The sequence below is a fragment of the Diadema antillarum genome, unplaced genomic scaffold (genome assembly GCF_040938485.1).
Source record: "Diadema antillarum isolate AM-2024a unplaced genomic scaffold, OU_Dant_1.0 scf00000123, whole genome shotgun sequence".
NCBI lineage: Eukaryota > Metazoa > Echinodermata > Echinoidea > Diadematoida > Diadematidae > Diadema > Diadema antillarum.
The window spans coordinates 652063-671214 of NW_027271012.1; the positions used below are offsets into that span (position 1 = coordinate 652063).

General features: G+C 39.8%; 1 protein-coding gene across 4 annotated transcripts in view; it reads left to right on the forward strand.

Moving 5' to 3' along the window:
* Positions 1-18193, forward strand: part of LOC139720218 (insulin-like growth factor 2 mRNA-binding protein 1) — a 42833-nt gene extending 24640 nt beyond the window's left edge. For 2 of the 4 annotated variants that reach the window (XM_071631581.1, XM_071631583.1), the window contains 11 exons: positions 120-235; positions 2739-2825; positions 7007-7055; positions 9285-9379; positions 9887-10003; positions 10455-10713; positions 11290-11382; positions 14357-14473; positions 15135-15338; positions 15749-15913; positions 16744-18193. In XM_071631581.1, coding sequence (XP_071487682.1) covers positions 120-235; positions 2739-2825; positions 7007-7055; positions 9285-9379; positions 9887-10003; positions 10455-10713; positions 11290-11382; positions 14357-14473; positions 15135-15338; positions 15749-15913; positions 16744-16875 — 1434 coding nt within the window. In that variant the 3' untranslated portion in view covers positions 16876-18193. The remainder of the gene's footprint in view (positions 1-119; positions 236-2738; positions 2826-7006; positions 7056-9284; positions 9380-9886; positions 10004-10454; positions 10714-11289; positions 11383-14356; positions 14474-15134; positions 15339-15748; positions 15914-16743) is intronic. The other 2 variants (XM_071631584.1, XM_071631582.1) reach the window with 2 other exon arrangements.
* The last annotated feature ends 959 nt before the right edge of the window (positions 18194-19152 follow it).

The window sequence follows — 19152 nt, forward strand, 5'->3', positions numbered from 1 at the left end:
CAGTGCTTTCGTAAGTGCTATTCTCATGCTACCTCATCATTTGTATTCTTCATCTACTTCCCCACTCATTTCCCCGCTTACTTTTTTTTTCTCACTGTGTAATTTCTGGTGTTGTGCAGGTAAAGTTCAAGAATGGCGGTAGCCGCACGAACCGCTTCAGGCAGAACCAGGGTGGCCCAGGGGGCATGTACAACCATCAGCAGCATGTACCAGACACCTCCAACTTCCCTGTCAGGTGAGCCAGGTGTTCTAGTGGTGGTGATGGTGGTTGTGGTGGTGTTGACGATGGTGTTACTGTTTGCAGAGTGTTGTACACATAAACTGAAACTACATAGTGCCCAAGGTACAAACACATACAGCTACAATGAAAACAACATTGTATACGTCATATATTACGCTGGGTTTTATTTTTGTGAATTGCCCGAGCTGGGTGCTATCCACAAAATTAAAGGCATCGTTTACCATTTGCAGATAAAACAAAAATCCAGCTTGAGCACTTCAAAATAATTCTATAATGTGAGTTAGGAATAAAAACAACCAATGTAAAAATTTTGATCGTTATAATCCATGTTAAATATTGTTATACTTGCAAAATGTGAACAATGGTTATGGTAAAAAAATTTCGAGACTAAAGTGTCTACAGTTATGGTTTAGTGAGAAAAGTAGCGATATCTCCTCAGGATGGTCCACAACTTGAAATTTTAGCATGTTGCAAGCTCAGAATCTGAGAATATTGTAGAAATTGAATATGCGCGGAGCGCACACGATGAGTACGTAGTGCGCAATATTTTGCTGCTTGTCTCTCTTTGTGCTGCTTACATTCAATGTTCTCTCTCATGTTTTGCACACAAATATCTAAAGTACCTGGTAGTTTGATGTTTCTTATGTTATGCACATGTTTTGCACATTTTTGAATACTTTTACTTTGAGCTTGTTGCAAATTCTTGAGGATGTTGCATAGCATGTTGCTGGCTTTTTAGGATGTTGCACAAGAATTTTAGCATGTTGCAGCGACATGCTAAAACCCCTCGTGGACCACCCTGTCTCCTTATATTTTAGGCGCTATTGCAAAATTTTTATATGGGAAGATGTTTTGTGATACAACTGACCTACACATTTGCATCAAATGTGATAACTCGAACATTTTTGAATCACTGCTCCCAATGGTAAACAATACCTTAAGAACTTGTGAAAATATTAACTCTTATTCTGACGTGAATGCAGCATGCATGTGTACATGTAATGGTACGCAGTACACTGTACACGTCGCATGGACATTGTGCATGATAATACTGTACTTCATGATCGCAAATTTAACCACTCACGAAATTGTCTTTAAGTTCCGATATAAGTTAAACTCGAGTAATATGTGGCATGTACAATGTAAGTGAGGGAATACCGAACAACCAAGGATAAATGCTGTGTTAAACACTCTTGCCAGGTCTCCAAGAATTCTGTAGGAGGCTGCATGAAAACTGAACTCTTTCTTTATGTCTGGACAAAAGAATTCATACAGCCTCTCTGATGAAGGAATTGGTCTCCTAATAACATGTAGCACACACCACAAAAGCTCCCTGATTGCTCTGTGGTTTTGATTTGAATGTTGGAAGCCTTGCAGTAGGCGAGCTTCATCATTATATGTTTTCTGTGTAATATAAAAGTACATCAGGGCTCGACACTAACGGTGGCCCGGTGGCCCGGGGCCATCAAAAACGCACATCGGGCCACCAAAATTTCAGAAATGAAGACTTTGGTGGCCTGATCGGGCCACCAAAAAAGGACGGATGTTTACCTTTTGGCCACCAAAAATAAAAGTTAGTGTGGAGCCCTGTACATACATGTTAATGTAGCTTATTTCTTTTTTCCCTGCAGTATAAATGATTCTGTGCTTGTGGTATTATAAGCAGTGACTGCTCTACATGTATCCTGAACTGTATAACATGATGCTTAGGGAGGGGGAGGGAGAAGAAAGGGGCTGGTTGGTGACGCATTTGCTCCTGCGACAATTGCTCCTGCCTTATTTTCTCAAAGGACTTATGGTTAGGGTTGTGATAGTGTTTTAGGTTTAGTTTGATGTGAGGATGAGGATTAGGGTTGGGGTTAAGTTTGTAGGTAGCATCTACTATGTGTGCCTTACCATGCGAAAACCCTGTTTTATGAAGAGTTATGATTGATTATATAGTTGATTTCTATCATAAGTCTAAGGCAGCCTGTGTGGTAAGGGAATGTACAATTGATTATATCTTTTGATAAAACGGGGCCGAGATATTTCATGCGAGTAATTGTCGCAGGAGCAAATGTCATGGAATCGGGGATAATAAATGCTTGCAAGGTGGGGACTTACTTTCTGTTGGCAGCAAGTTTAAAGTTGGGGGATCAAGCGAAAAAAAATTATTTAGCAAGTGGAATCCACACAATTATTGAATCCTGGAATTAGAATGATGTGAATTTTTTTCCTGACATGTTATGTCGCCCGACAGTGTCAGCCCCAGTCTCATTTCCCAGATGCAACGACAGTCCACAAACTCTCGGAATGTGTTTGTTACTGGTTTCAGAAAGAAGTATCACATCCTACCCTTTCACTCTTTTGTCAAATGTTTGTTTCATTGCTGACATTCTTGTGAGGTTGAATCATGCTCTGCAAGTAATCTACACGAGTGCGTAAACATATTATAGGGCACATGCAGTGCTAATAACAAAAGGCATGCCTATAAACTTATCCCCTCTTTTTTTCTCAGAATGCTGGTGAGGAGCGAGTTTGTTGGTGCCATCATTGGCAAAGGCGGCAACATCATCAGGTCAATCACGAAGGAAACAGGATGCAAGTGAGTTTCCTCTCCATGTCCGTTTTCTGCTCTTTAACGATGCATGGTCCCTACAATAGATGCCACAGTGAATGACAGAACTGATGATGTGGGTGTATTGAGAGAGAATGTATTCTTGCTAGCGCCTGGTCGGGACTGCGGTGATCAACTACCAGTGTATTTGTTGGTGTAGTAAAGGCTTGGTGTATGTGTTCTCACATGTTCGCGGTGTGTCATCTGAGAGAATGTTATACAAGTATTGCCTCTTTTGCCTCTTTAGAGGAATAATATAATGCTCGATATCCGTGCAGGAGTTGTATTTTCCTTTAAGAGATTATATTTTCTTGATGTTGACTTGATAGGAAAATATAACTCCCAAAGGATTGTCAAGTGTTTTATAGCAACAATAGACCAGGAAATATTAATTATGTCACATGGTCTACATACAATGTGTAGATACACATGATTTCATTCTAGCCCCATTTGTAGCCAGTCAAATTCTGGAATTGTATTGCCTGCAGTGACGCCACTGCAGGCAATAATACACTGATCATTGCTGCATTCTAGTTGCATAATTGCATTATGACCAATCACCTTCTAGTGATAATGTAGACCAGTTGATAATTGACAAGATGAGCAAGAAAGTGTTGTGGACCATGTGTGGCATTGCTCCGATCACCATCAATTTCCACACAAGGGTTAAAGGGACGCAGTCCTCACGAAATTAAAAAAAATATGTTGTTGTTGGTACCTCCAATGAACTACTTTCATCAAAAACAAACTTTCAAATCACCAAATAAGCTTGTACATTTCGGTTAAAAAAGTGTGACTCTGCAAGTCTTGGCGGAGAGTCATACGTCATCGATGCACAACTCTTTCCAGCGGTGTTCTGCTCGTCATCCCTAGTTATTTATAAATACATGTTTACTATTTATTTTTATATTTATTGTATATATAAATAAGCTTGAAATATTTTGTTTGAAATAATAAAACCACATATTGTCACATTTTATGAAAAAATCAGATATGATCATTTTGAACACTTCAATTGGTTTTCTGAGGCACGGCTGTCAACTTGAGAGTAGGGCATCAATGATGTTGCACCTTTTGGCAGGCTCTTACATGATCGCTTGCAGGAATTATTTTTTTAAAATTGCGTACGGAGACAATTTTTGATGTCCACGCGTATAAATTGGTGAAAGGTTATGTTTTTTACTCTTCTTAATTATCAGTACAGTGAAAATCTCAGGACTGCTTCCCTTTAAAGTGTGTGTGTGTGTGTGTGGGGGGGGGGGGGGGTGTGGAGGAGGGAGAGTGATGTCTCAAGAACTGTGCACATCAAGCAGGAGGGTTTACTGTGAACCAGAGTATGATGTTATTGTGTGTGTATGTTTTTGTATGTATGCCCTTTTACTTTTTTTTAATGTTTTAAAGTCAAGGTTGACTATGAAGATATTAGCTTGCTTGGGAGTTGTAGATTATGTGAAAGTTGAAAATGAAATTATAGAAATTGAAGCACCGTTGTACAGTGTAAGAGCATAATCATAGTTTGCCCACATGTCCTGTGATAACTCTTGATTGAGCATCTTCCTCTCTACAGTTTTCCATGTGGTAGTGGTGTGTGTGTGTGTGTGTGTGTGTGTGTGTGTGTGTGTGTGAGTGTGTAAGTATGTCTGTGTTTGTGTGTGCTTTTGTGGGGTCTTAAGTGCCATTGACATTCCACGTGAAAGGTCGTATGGCTAGTCAATACACATATGACCTCCGCCTGAAGACAGATGACCATATGGTAAAATAGCCAGGTGTGTGCTCTTAGAGAGAGAGAGAGAGAGAGAGCGCGGCGGGATGTGAGATCCTATGGGACCTGGAGTGTTAACAGCCCCTGAGCTATTTTTCTGCCCTGGTGCTGGTCACTTTCAAACATTCCTCAGCCTTATGTGGGGCAGAGAAGTAAAAGGAAACATATTTTTGCCTGCTCAGTTCTTCTTCTTATTTTTTTTTAGATATGTAGATGAAGTTATCAAATTAGCAATTGTTTAGTAAGTCAAGTTACTAAAATGAATATTTGCAACAAATTTTGATATGTTGAATATTACAGTTCAGTGCAGCATGACAATTGCTCGTCTTTCACTGTGCATATATTGCAGTAATATACTTTTATAAGCACACAGGTATGAGAAGCACAATTTGCTATTTATTTATATAGGAAAGCTGTGCACTTCCCGGGTACCAGCCGTATGTAGAAATTGTAAATTTAGTCGTGAATAATTTGGAAGGCGTTGTGTCTTATGCAATGTACGTAGGCGAAAAATGGAAAAACTTTTGATCTGTCCATGTGTCAAACCTATAAATGTTAATATACTTGACGCTGACATACTTCTAATTTGTATGTAAATAGTTTGTAGTAGTACAATGTAGGAAAAGTTTCTAGGAAAGTGCACATCCTGTGTCTTGAATTATTATCTTTACCTGGATGCGTGTACAGATGTAAATGATGGCAGGCTGATATTTAGAGAGATTAAGGAGCTCTCACAAAGAGGCTTCTAGTTCTGGGTTGCCATGGCAATGGATGAGAAAGTTTACACGCCAAAGGAGAAAAAAAAAATGAGCATTGACGTAAGGATATTCTTGCCGCCATACCCTCTACGTCATATGACTCAGTTGTGTATTGTGTGAATGTACAGTGTATGAAGGTGATTGCTAGAGGCGTGCTTTTAAAAAGAATAGTGGGAGTGTCTTGTCACATGGTGATATTGATACATGTATTACTCTGTAAAGAGGAATTTAATCTTGCACCCTCTAATTTAAGCATATAAAGCAGTAGTACACTAGTTCAAAGTCAGATATACTGTCATAAGCATTGCAGAGTATGTCATAATTGTTCCATTTCTTATCTCACTGAAGTACTTTAGCAAATAAAAATGTACAGTAATATTAAAAGTACTACTTTTGAATTTTGTTTTTTTCCAGTGAGAATTGAATCAAATGGTGACAGGTGTTTTTTTCTCTTTTTATACTACAAAATTGTGATGTTTATGACTATTTGATGCTTTGATTATATCTTTGTATTTGCAAAGTGTTTTTACACAAGCAGTGTAAAACAGTACTTGGGGGGCAGCCACAAAATGGTCTTATACCACAGGGGCTATCATACTTCATGATGTACTCAAAATGCATCGAAAGTTTATTTAAGTGCATGATGCGCAGATGGAATGGGAAAGAAGTATAAGGAAGAGACCTTCATAAGAAGGCTAATCGGTTTCTAAATTTTAAAACTTTATTATCTATGCGTTTGCTTGTGAAACATGGGATATTTAGAAAGATCAGAAATGTACATTTATGTGGGGTCACAAGGTGCCACTCAACCTCCGGTTCTGAAGGAATTTTCATTTCACCACTACTAATCATAGGTTAGCAGATAATATGATTGATCAAAATCCAGCCACAACTCACAGATGCAGTTTAGTGCCGCCTGCTTTGGCGTGACTCACGAGCATGGATTAGTGAGTAATGTCAGTCCAGGTGCCTTCGTCTCTATCACCTCCCCACAGACCCTCGACTCTTCCACTTTTACACAGCCATGTTTATTTTCACAGGTTGTTGATTGACGACATCTTACTTTTTGATTTAGTGGATAGAAAATAAACTGATGGAGAGTGCTTTTTTTCTTCTTTTTTAAGTGTTTAGTGATTCTTTAGACATGCCAACATCTTGGGTTGTTATTACATCAGCTGTATGTACAATGTAAGCACCCAAAGTGATTATCGTGTTTCAGAGGGCCTCATGTGCGCTCAAACTTGCGCATATATATGTCGGCTGGTATGAAAAGTGATGTCAAGTTGTATGAAGAACTTTTGTGCATGATGTATTTGACTGTATTGGGTGAATTTAACATGTTCTGTGTGCATAGCATAATTGTTATTTTATGTTATCATGTGTATGGCTACAATGAGGGCAAAGTGTGTCACTTGTAAGCTTTTGCAAACATTCTATTTGTTTTGTTTTGTTCAGGGAAAATATTGAGTGTTTGTAGACTGTATCAGTTAAAAGAGTTGGTCGTATGTATGATACATGTAGCTCCTTATCAACTTGTCCGGATTATTTGTTTGCTGTGTTTGTGACATGTATGAAACATGGTTTGATTCCCCAAAAATATACATTAACATTGATTTTTTTTTTCTTCTGTTCCTTCTACCCAACTCTAGGGTTGATATCCATCGTAAAGACAACATTGGATCTACAGAGAAGGTACAGGTTAATAAGTGTGAACTCTTTCTAACTTCTTTGTGTGAATTTGGACACGGTTGGCGTAAGTTCTTGCATGTGGTACTTTCCTTTGGCAGACCCTTGTGATTATATGTCATTCAGAGCATTTGCCTTAAGTGTACACTTCGTATGCTCACTGTTCTTCATTGTAATCTCGTAAGTACTTGAATGAAGTACATGTGGGGAGGGGGGGGGGGGAGGGGGAGGGGGATGATCTAATTTTCCTGACTGTGAATGTTGTGACAGGTATATACATGTAGGCTTGTCTACACTGAATTCCCACACTTTTTTTCTTTTTTTTACATTTCTAGATTGAGCAATTCATATGGATCTGTAGTATACATGGTGATTTTGTGAAAGTATTAATATCTGTTTAATGCTCTATGTGCATTAAATAGTGTAAAAAACTGAGGATTGGTCAAATTTAGCACATGTAGTTGTGTTGGCAGGCATGATGAAAAACATTGAAGTACGAGCCTCTGCCATCTTAAATGACACTCCAATCTCTGATGATATACTATCCATGAGAGTAATGTGCAAAGTCATTGTAACTCTTTTTGGTCTTCATACAGTGCCCCTCCCGTTGGTTATGCAAAAATATTTTGAAGGGCAATAATTGTCCAGATTTTGACCATAAACCAAAGTTCACAACTAGGGAGGTAACAGGACCCCCCCCCCCCCCAAAACCAACCGGACATACTGTAAGCTTGTTGTGTGATGGCTGCCTTGCAAATATTTAATGAGGAGGGGGAAATACAGGCTTAGAGTAGCAGCAACAGGGTATATGCTCTTCAGAGGCCCCAATATCTCTCAGTACATGTATGCCTCTGGTCTGTGGATGTTTATGCCAGCGTCTAGACCATGACTCCTAGAGAGAAGACACCCTTTGACCTTGGGATCAGACACCCTACGTGAGAGCTTGTATCTGGGACTGTAAACTGACCCCCCTTGGAAGAACAAATTCGCCTCATGCTGCCGACACAACACTAGTGGAAACTCTTTTCTCGCTCTTGCTCTCCCTCTCTTTCATCCCTGATGTGAATCCCCGCCCACCTCTTACATTGCCCCATCACGTTAAGATCATACGCAGGGAGACAAGCAGGAAGAGGTAGTCTAGACTGTGAGCCAGACGAAAAGTTCCCACACATGTCTCTGTGTTTGGGGGGGGGGGAGGAAATTGTTAGAAAATTCAATCACACCGTGATATACAGGCTGGTAGTGCCAAGCAGCTACACCCACTCTCTGCTTCACGTCCCTTTCATGAATTTTCCGAGAGGAGTATCTCGTTTCTGTCGTGCCTACGAAAAAAATAAGAGCGTCGTCGGCCGTCATATTTGTGAAGTGTGTATTGAGTATTGATTGCCCACACATTTAGATTCATTCATTGATCACACACTGAGCCGTGCCAGCTGCTGCTGTTTGCAGAGAGTTTAATTTGCTTGCTCATTAAAGAAAAGGAAAACATATCAGCTGTTTGCTGAAGAATTGCAATTCGCACGCTCTCGAGCAGGACGAGTGGTTTAAGAACTGAGATTCGCAATCTTTGGCTTCCTGATTCTTTATATATTTATTCATTTATTTATTTATTATTGTTGGAGGGGGGGGGGGATCAAGTCATTGTTATACTGTTATCAGTCGTTGACTTGAAATGAGCAGCTCCTTAGTCAGTTCTAAGTAATATAGAATAAAGAGTCGAAACCATCAAAGTTTGTAGTCTTTGGTTTGCTAAATTTTATCTGATGTCATTCTTACATTTCTAGATGAACTGTAAGCTCATCAGTAAGTAATTTCTAGATCAATGGTTCAAAACCAGTAGTGGTTCCCATATCGTGTCTTGTGCTATAAAAGATGTCATGAAACATCACAAAAAGGTAAATTGCTAAACACTGTAAGTAACACACTAAGTCTAGTTCCACCTTCCCATGTCAGGGAGTGACAGTGTATCCCTTTTGATTTTTTTTTAAATATATTTCTTTTAAACAGGTATAGTGGAAGTTTATGGCCATTCTGTTGTAACATGTGGTATAAGAGGTATAATAATTCCCCATAGACATAATGCATCGTATATCTGTTCCCTGAGGTAGTGATTGTTGTGACTGCTTTACAGATTGAGGTAATTGTATGTGATGTAGGGGTGAGAAAGTTTTATAAAAGGGAGGAGGAGAAGAAAAAAGAGAAAAGGGGGATTCAATGGTGACTTGTGTGCTTTGCTTACAGGCTGTAACCATCTGTGGCGAGCCCCAGCAGGTGACGGAGACCATCAAGAAGATTATGGAAGTCATGGTACAGGAGAGCAGCGAGGAGTCCCATACGTGAGTAGCGGCTGTCTTTCCTGCCCCCATCTGCCATTACCATCACCTCCCTTTCCCCCTTCCTCTTTCCGCTCCCCCTCCCCACCCTTCCACAAGCAAAACCAAGATGGATCACATGATAGTAGAAGAGAAGATCGAAGCAGAGCAGTATTGCCAAAAATGCTCGTTTTAATGTTTGATAATGTGTTTTGAGCTGTTAGGAGGCTTCACCACATCACTCGTCCCAACACTAGGATTGGACCCAATAGCTTTCTCCTCTTTTTCTGGAAATTAGATATCCTATTTTTCAGACAAATAAATTCATTTTCTCTCTTTTGTGTGTGTGATGAAATCCACAAAAAAAAAAGTCATCTCCTTGCTCATTTGTGAGGGTTTGGATGATCACAATACTCCGAGATACCCTGGGTTACGAGGAAGAGAGATCTGGCTGATTACCTCAGCGTTGACAGTCAATAAAAAGGATATGAATGGAATTAAAGCACTCTGACCTGTATTTGACCCCCCCAGTGACATGCCGCTGAAGCTCCTGGCACACAATGCCCTGGTTGGTCGTCTTATCGGAAAGAATGGATCGTCTATCAACAGCATTATGGAGGAATCCAAGGCAAAGGTCACAGTGTCACTGTAAGTATCCCTTTGCTGTGTGATTCTCACCCTCTTTCCCACACCACTCCTCTCTTTTCTTCTTCTCTCTCTCCTATTCTCTCTTACTCTCTCTCTCTCTCTCTCCTACTCTCTCTTACTCTCTTTCTCTCTCTTAGACAGACAGACAGACAGACATATTTTTGTCATGGTGTTAGTGAGCAGTGGAGACATGTGCTCTTTCTGATAGTGCATCTTACTATCAGTAATAGGCAGGATAGAAAACATAACAGCAGTTTAGTAGTCTAGCACTGGTATTTACATGTGTTATTGCATATTTAGTGTTATTCATTCACATGTGCAAAACAGAAATATCCTCATGCTGAACAAAATTATATGAAGGATTGGATAGTTTTGGCATTTAATGAATTTCAAACTCTTGGTCTTGTATGCGGTGTCACTGTGAAATGCCTACTTCATGGACTTTTCACAGCATCCAAGACCTGACCGTGTTCAACCCGGAGCGCACCGTCACCATCTACGGCACGCCCGAGCAATGCAGCATCGCCGAGTCCCTGATCAGCAAGAAGCTGCGCAAGGCCTATGAGAGCTACGTGCAGAACCTGCAGCCCCAGCAGCACAACCTCTTCCCAGGCCTTGACCACATGTCGCTCTTCTCCGGCTCCTCCATGCACCCGCACGCCCCACAGGGTCCCCCAGGACCCTACGGACCAGGGCCCTTCGATGGTGGAGTGAGTACATGTGCCTAGTGAGATTGAAAAACCTCGATATCGGAGGTTTCCATCAAAATTACTTAAATAAAAATTGGAATAGAGAAACAGTCAATTTGACTCATCAGATTTTTTATCTTTGTTGGGGGAAGGGAGTGTAAAAAAGCTGGAAAGACACATTGTAGGGGGTTGACCGAGACAAATGTGTCCGTTGAAGCACTTTTAGGTTTGGCATTGGGTAGGGTAGTGAAAGATTATTGACAAACTTGTTTATAGTCAGTGCTGCAGTTGCAAGGTCCCAAATGGATTGGATATTAGAGCTAGATGTGAGCATGTGTCTTCTGTGCATTCAATTCCAGTGGTGAGGTTCACCTTTATACTGGATGCCCCATGCCCTCTGTAAAAGTTGCCTCATTGACATGAATTCCATGTGAAGCTAGGATATGGGAATTGGATTGGGGGGGGGGGGGGGGAGTGATGAGTTAGTGGGTACGGGTGAGATGAAGGGGGAGGGGGTTCGAAGGTGGCTTCTCATTGTAGACTAGAAGTTGTTACGGGTCTGTTTGGTTGTGGTTTGTCTTCTGATGTTGTTTGCAGCATCACGGTCACTTCCCTGGTCTCTACTCCCCACAGCAACACTACCCTAGCCAGGCCCCGATGAACATGCCGCATGGACCCCCAGGAGGCATGGTAAGCCAGAGCGTTACCATTTTACTTCATTCGTAGTCAGGATGTTGGGTACTTTATCTTTTCTTGGTGTATTTGACACTTACCATTTCTCGTTTGAATTGTTTTGGTGCTAACTCGCCTTACCATTTTACAATACTTCACGCTCACATGTTTGAAAGGGGTTTGATTGTCTTATAACAGGTTGAGAAACATCTATTTTGGGGGCTGAGATGGGTCGGAAATGACTGCATTGCAGATTTGTCAGCCATTTTGTGGCAGATTTCAAATTCAATTTCTTTTTTGGGAAAATTTCGATATTTGCATTGATAACTCATCCAATCATACAATTTGAGCTTTGTTTCTTGATAACTGACCTAGACCGATCACGACTATTCACAGGTGTGTATGACTTGCTCTACCATTTGATACATCAATACGTGATCATACTGTACAAACTTAAAGTTTGTAGTTCAAATGGAAACTCATTGGCCCGAATCCATGAAGGTGGTACAATTTAAACCATGGTTTATGCAAATTTCTTCTGCGTAAATACAATTGACAGATTTGCGTACGTCAACAGACGGCCAGTAACAAACACGCATTGATACGCTCATGTCAAAAGTACGCCTATTATTCCCGCTTATTTTAGACCATGATCTAAATTTGTACCATGGTCGAAGTTTAAACCAGGTTTAAACCACCTTCGTGAATTCGGGCCAATGTGAAGCTCAAGGAACTGTATGCAATTCATAAATCAGATTTCGTACCCCCTTTCATGATGAGAATGATTTAATCAAACAAAGAATGTTCAAAGGTAAAAGGCAGAAACAGAAAATGACCCTAATCCAATCTCTTGATATAGACCTCTTTGAAAATCCTTTTGTAAAAGTAAGTGCTTTTCCCACTTTTTGATCAAATAGAGGATGGTGTTAGTGAAAGAGTGTCAAATTTTTGTGTGAGGGGGGTACCACACTCAAATATCACAACCTGGAGTGATGTTTTAATACATACTCATGATAACACAACTGTTGTGTAATTCTAACATATTGTCCAATCATATTAATTAGTTTGTTGATATCTTACCAGCTTTCACCCTTATTTAACAGCATACAACACCTCCATCCATTTCCATATATATTGGTATATCACCATTAAAAAAAAAATGCATTTCAAAGATATAAATCGTCCTTCAACTTCTTGTATTCTGTTAGTGTGCAAAATAAAGTATTGTCTGCAATTCTTTTAATGTAGGTATAGGTGTTGGTCTTATACTTTCATAACATTCTAAAATGAATATGTACGAAACTGCAAATATATTGACCTGTGAAGCTGAACAATATTTACTCAGTAGGTCTGCACTTTACTCAGTTTGGTTTGAGAAAATCCTATATATGGGACAGGACTTTGCAATTATAAGAGTATAAATTATGAGATGGCAATGTAATTGAAATTCAAATCTCTATGAATGCAGTTTCCTAGTGAATAGTGGTTTGCAGTGAGCTAGCAGAGTGTCTAAGCTTGAATTAGCTTTACTCATTTACTGCTCTCCTCAGTTTCACTCATAAATGAATCAACAATCAAGACAACAACTTTAAGTTCTTATATAATTTCACTCCATCCCTGGTCCTGTGCAGTTTCCATATTTATTTGTTGTGATTGTAAATTCATGTGATGTCGCAACTTTTAATCAGTCCTAATATCCCTGCATAGCAAGTAATTGAAAGCGCAGGTTCACACTGTGGTCAAACTGAGTGTAGTAAATGAGGAAAATCAGGCACAAAGAGTGGTAGAAGTATCATGAAAGCCTGACATGAAATGAGAAAGTTGTCAAATTTTCACATTTGTCATGTTATCACTGAAAAGTGATTATCGGCCACAGCCACACGCACAAATTGGTTCATGCCATTACCTCACTAACCTTCCATTGGTTTGAATACAAAAATCTGATATAAATCAAAAATATGATCATTGATTTTAATACCTCCAATCCTTCTTCCGTGAAAGTCGTCATTTGGACTCAAATTTAAACATATTTTTGTTTTGTATTTGACAATGCTGTTCTGCTCAGTTCAGGTATTTAATTAATTTTGTGTCTTGAGTTAATTTGACTTGATTAATAATCGACACATGATTTTCCTTCCTGAGATTATGTGAATGCTCGATTATACCATCTCCTTATGGGACCATATTGAATATCCTCAGCATTCCTCATAAATCCATAAAGGTTGATATGATAGTGAATTGGAATTATTCATACATATATGTATGTTAGGCAGTGTCATTCATTCATGTAGATCACGCTGTCATTTTAATCAGGGTGACTACTATAAAAGGGGAATTTTTTGCGATGCCAAAATTTTCACCCATTTTGCATGACCAGAAACTAGAGTGAAACCAGAAGCATGCAAATATTTATTTGTGCTTGGTGTATGTACTACTACGTAATGAATATGTACCACTATTTATGAAAGATGACTCTTTTACATCCACTTTTGCAGTACCCTCACAAATCTCAGCTGGATATGAATGGCTCCACCGTAGTGACGAGTCCAGCAGATAATATTCCACAGTACAAAGGGTTCTTTATCTGTGTCAAGATAAAAGTCACACATTGGTCTACAAAGGCAGCCATCCTTGATTTCTTCCAACACAAACCTCAGACTTTTACCTGTTTGAAATACTTCGCTCTATTCCTTGGTATTATCGGGTATCAAAAAAGAATTGGAGCATGTTAGTGTTTTGTACAGAGCTCTATGTTCAATGTGATACCAATCATTCATTTTGGATACATAGATCAAGACAGGTCTGATGTATGCAAACAGAAGTCTTCCCTTACAATTTCCTATCTGTCAGATGAATAGATGCCCCACTATATTTATCAAGTTGCCATTTGAAAGTAGTCATGGCAGCAGTGTTTGTTGTGATGACATACTATCTCTCAGAGTGTAATGATGCTTTTTTCCATCACCAAACTTTATTTTGGGTGATACTGCAGCAAGAGCCCAATGAGACGACCTACCTGTACGTGCCAAGGGAATCGGTTGGCGCCCTCATCGGTGTCGGGGGAAAGAACATCAGGAACACAGCTCGCTTCTCAAATGCCACAATCAGGGTCAGTTGGTTGTAGTTTGGATACTTTCTGTAGGAACCCAATTGTTATGAGCCGTCACAATTTCTGTCACAGTTTTCATCCAAGTATGGCAGGTGGCATTAATCTCATGTCACCAACTTTGATCCTATTTAGTTCTTGAAAAGACAGCAATTTTTTATCGTTTTACTTTGTTTTATGTGCATGCCTGTGACGTTTACCTTTTGGTGTAACTGAAAAAGTATGTATGGGAAATGTCCATTCCCACATTGATAGAAATCATTAATTGCATATTATCAAATGCCAACCACTCGGAGGATCTCTTGTGAATTCTGAATTCTGTTTGAGGCTCAATTTGTATCAAAACACCCTGTTGGGCAGAAATCTGTGTCCAATTATGTTGCAGAAAGATACTTGAAGCTCACTATCAATATGACAACATTCTTTGGATTTTTCCTTACATAAATTTGTATTGGCCTTGGGCCACTGCTAATGTCGAGCCCTGATATATATATATATATATATATATATATATATATATGTTTGTATATTAGAAGACTTTTTTCAAGCAAAAAAAAAATAAATAAATGAATACCGGTAAATAAAAATGAAGGGGTTGTAAAAGAAGGCATTGGTGTGTGACATATGTAACTGGTCACACTTATTATTTTCACACTAAACACAGATTGCACCAGCTGGTAACGAGGACTCGAACGAGCGATGCGTGAAGATCATCGGCACCCCCGAGTCGCAGTGGCGAGCCCAGTTCTACATCTACGACAAGATCCGCTCCGAGGGCATCCTGGGAAGCGGGGAGGTCCACCTCCGATCAGAAATTGCCGTCCCAGCCCAACTCGTTGGCCGCATCATTGGAAAGAGGGGACAGAGGGTAAGTTGCCAATCAATGCCTGTTTTTGGCCAACTTTGAAGGCTCTTTTGTACAATCTGCACTTGAAATTTGGTTTTATGGTTCTTCATACAACAAGTGTCTTTTATATTGTGTTGATAGGATTCATGAAAAAAAAAAAATGAAGTCAAGAATGAATGCTGTATTCTTTATCAAAACAACAATCTCTGATTGACCTGATTTAGTATGGTCAGTTTTCCCCCAAAGATGGTGACTGTAGAATGAACCATAGCTTTGTGTTTTTGGTCCGAGGTATCTTGTGCTAGAGGGACTCTGGTATACAGTAAAAGAGATTTGCCATTTTCTGAAAGGTGAAATGCCAAATAGTGTAGAAAAGTAATGTTGCCTCTTGCAGTTAACAATTTGTACCATTGGCACCGATGTTCTCCTAGGTGCGGGAGCTGCAGCGCGTGACTGGTGCACGTGTGGAGGTTCCACGCCGGCGACAGCGCGACGGTGCCGGAGACGAGGCCCAGACAGCGCCCCCTGCTGCCAGCAACAGCAACGACAACGGAGACGTCATCGTTAAGCTTGAGGGACACTTCTACGCCAACCAGGTGGGTACCTTGGCTCAAGGAATCTACAGTCCGACCTTGATTATCTGGCCATCTATTTTCCGGACGCATCCAAGCAGTGAAAAAAAAAAGAGTGATTTCAAACACAAAACTCCTACAAAACTCCAAAAATTTACCTATGATATTCCCTACAGAAACATGTCATGACTTTTCCTGTAAAATGTTTCAACTTCACGACTGTGATTTTTAGGTAGGCTAGCATAAATTACCTTACTGTTTCAGTGTACACAAACTATGTAGCTGCCATTGGGTCAGCAGCCTACTTGTACTTATGTATACATTACCTTTATTCATAATGGAATCTACTTGTAGTCCTGTGTCGCTGAAGCTGCAGTAATAGGTATTTAGATGTAAGCAAAGGAATTCATGGTAAAAAAAAAAAATGCACAAAGTGTGTGGTTGATGTTTGACATATGTAGTGTACATGTATATATGATGTTGCTATCCCCCCCCACTAAATTGATTTATCACATTTATCGAGCATATCAATTATCTTGGTACCAAATTGTCTCAGTCATTTTGACCTTTTGTATTGCTCGAGGAAGCAAATTCTGTGAACATGGAAGCTTTTGCATTGTGTATATTTTGCGCTGGGCCGATTACAGTAAACTTGGCTAGAGAGTACTTTTTGTACCAAAAATTGATACCTCCCCAGAGCATTTATGTTATTTTCATGATGGAAGAGTTTAGTGTGAAAATTTCTACACCATTGATTGTAAGCACTAGTCCTTTTTACTCCTATTATTATCCTCTCTCTCTCTCACAACTCTCTCCCACCCCACCCCCCCTCCATAAAAACCCCCAAACTCCAGGCTGCACAAAGGCGCATCCGCCAGGCTCATCAGGAATACCTCCAGCGCCAGAACTACCCCAACAGACAAGGAGGCGGTGGTGGTGGCGGAAGGCGCTACTACCGCGGAGGTCCTTCAAACCAACAGCAGTAGATTTCTTTTTTTTCTCTCTTTTTTCTTGTGTTGTAATTAAGTGGGGAAAAGCAAAAACAAAATTTAAAACCAAAAGGGAATAAGATTTCTTGGAAGTTACTGCACTAAGTGTAACACTGCCAGAAGGAAGATTTGATAAGTGGCGGTGTTGTAAAGAAAAAAAATCTAAAACTAAAAAAAAAAAGACAAATATTGAAGGAATTTGAGAAAAAAAAATTGTAAAATTTATGGAAGATGGGATGAGGCAAACTTTCTCTTGTTGTTTTGGGCAGCCTTCGCCAGGCTGCTCCTTTGTGAATGGGTGTCTTCGAGAGAGCAGGAGATTCAGTGGTGAGAGGGAGATTGAGGTGTATCAGGGTGCGTGTGCGTGTGTGTGTGAGTATTTGCAAGTATGCGTGTGTCTGCATGTGTGTTTTATGAGAGAGAGAGAGAGAGAGGGAGAGAGAGAAAGACAGTATGCAAAGTGAATGCAAGTTCAATTTTGTTATTGTGTTAAATCTAATTGTCGCATCCACATGAATTTTGCCAAGAAGGAAAAAAAAATACAAAAAAAAAAAGAATAAATGTAAAGATCAGTAAAGCTTACATGCCGAAAAAAAAAAGCAGTGGTAAATTTTTGCTAGGGTAGGGTGGTTCGGGGGGATGGATGAATAGGTAAAGTTGAAAGTGGGATATGTTTGACTGTACTGGCAGAAATTTTGATTTTCTTTCAATGATGTAAACTTTGCTTCTCACGTTTTCCACCCTTCACGTGAGGAGACAAGACGAAGTCTAGCCGTCAGCTCGACAACCCGCGCAAGACTCGTTCTTGATCGATGCCAATCCAAAACTCTTTGTGGCTACCACACCTGAACCCTCGGCAACTTTTGGCTGATACGATGTCAGTGTCCGCAGCAAGGTGTTTCAAATCTGATGTGTTTGTCTTTTTTTTTATTGTGAGTCGAAAACATAGGGAAGATATTGCGCTTTGGTGCCGAATTCTTAGCTGAGAATTCAGTGGAGTTTTTTGCGTTGTCCGGCTGACGGCGGATAAATGAGGAAGGGTGGATTCTTTAGGGCCATTTGTTGTGTGTCTGGATTGATATGGACCTACCTCAGTTTTCTCTTCCAAAATACATCCCTTGAGCAGTTGACAAATGCTTCCCATGCAGAGGAGTTCGTCTCAAGGAAGGGAGAAGATGAAGCAGGGTCACCAGCGTGCGCATGTGAGAGAGGAATTTTGATATTTGTAGGGTTTAACCAAAATTTTACTCAGTATTTGTTACTCAAAAGTCATGGTGTCTTGATAGAATTGCCTTACTGTACAAAAAAAGTACCTCAGAAAAAGACAAAAAAAAAGAAGAGAGTGAAGGTGTTATGTAATGCGGTGCACCCGACCACGTTGCTGCAAGAGTGGAGGTGAGAAGGGTTTCCAACTGCTTCTTGTTGAGGTGCTGAGGGATTAGAAAACTCTTCTGCATGGCACAAGAAATGGCCCTGAAGTCTAAAAATTGAAACAAACACACACACACACACATGCAAAAGTGATAACAAACAAACAAACATACACACACACACAAAAAAAATGGACAGCAAACCTTGACTTGTGCAGCATCACACCGTGACTGTTGACTAAACGAAACGTTGCCTCATTTTGGCACCCAGAGAAAGCTGGTAAAGTAGTTGATATAAGCAAACAACATTCCGGCAGCCATCTTTAAAAGGTTTAATTTTCAAAGTTTTTGGAAGTATTCGTACAAATTGCTTTGAAGTGTGGAAAAGAAAGCCAAACACTTTTCTAGGAGATGATAAAAAGGGCAACAGTATTAACTTTATTACAATGCAACAAAGACATGGGGATTAGGGATGGGATTTATTTTCTTTTTGTTTTATTTGTCTTTCCTTTCTGATGAATGTGGATTCCTTCAAATATTACTAAAAGAAACTCGGACGATTGTTGCAAGTCTGAGAGAATTGTATATTTTGTGGCCAGTCAAAGAAAGAAAAAGAGAATTTATATTTCTTACTTTATTTTTTACTTTTGATATAAAAAAATGAAAAAATGAACTCAATTCATAGTGGTGAAAATGACATGTTCTGTCAATTTTCCTTTCCCCCCAAACCTGGACTAGACATGCAGGTCCACAGACAGTAGAATAATATCTTTCATTGGCAAGCCCTATATACTTCACTCCAATAACCCTCAAAAGAAAGGAAAAATTGGAGGAAATGCATACTTATCTCATTTAATATGGTCAATTATTTGTCATCCCACCTTTTGGACGAGTGAAAGGAAAG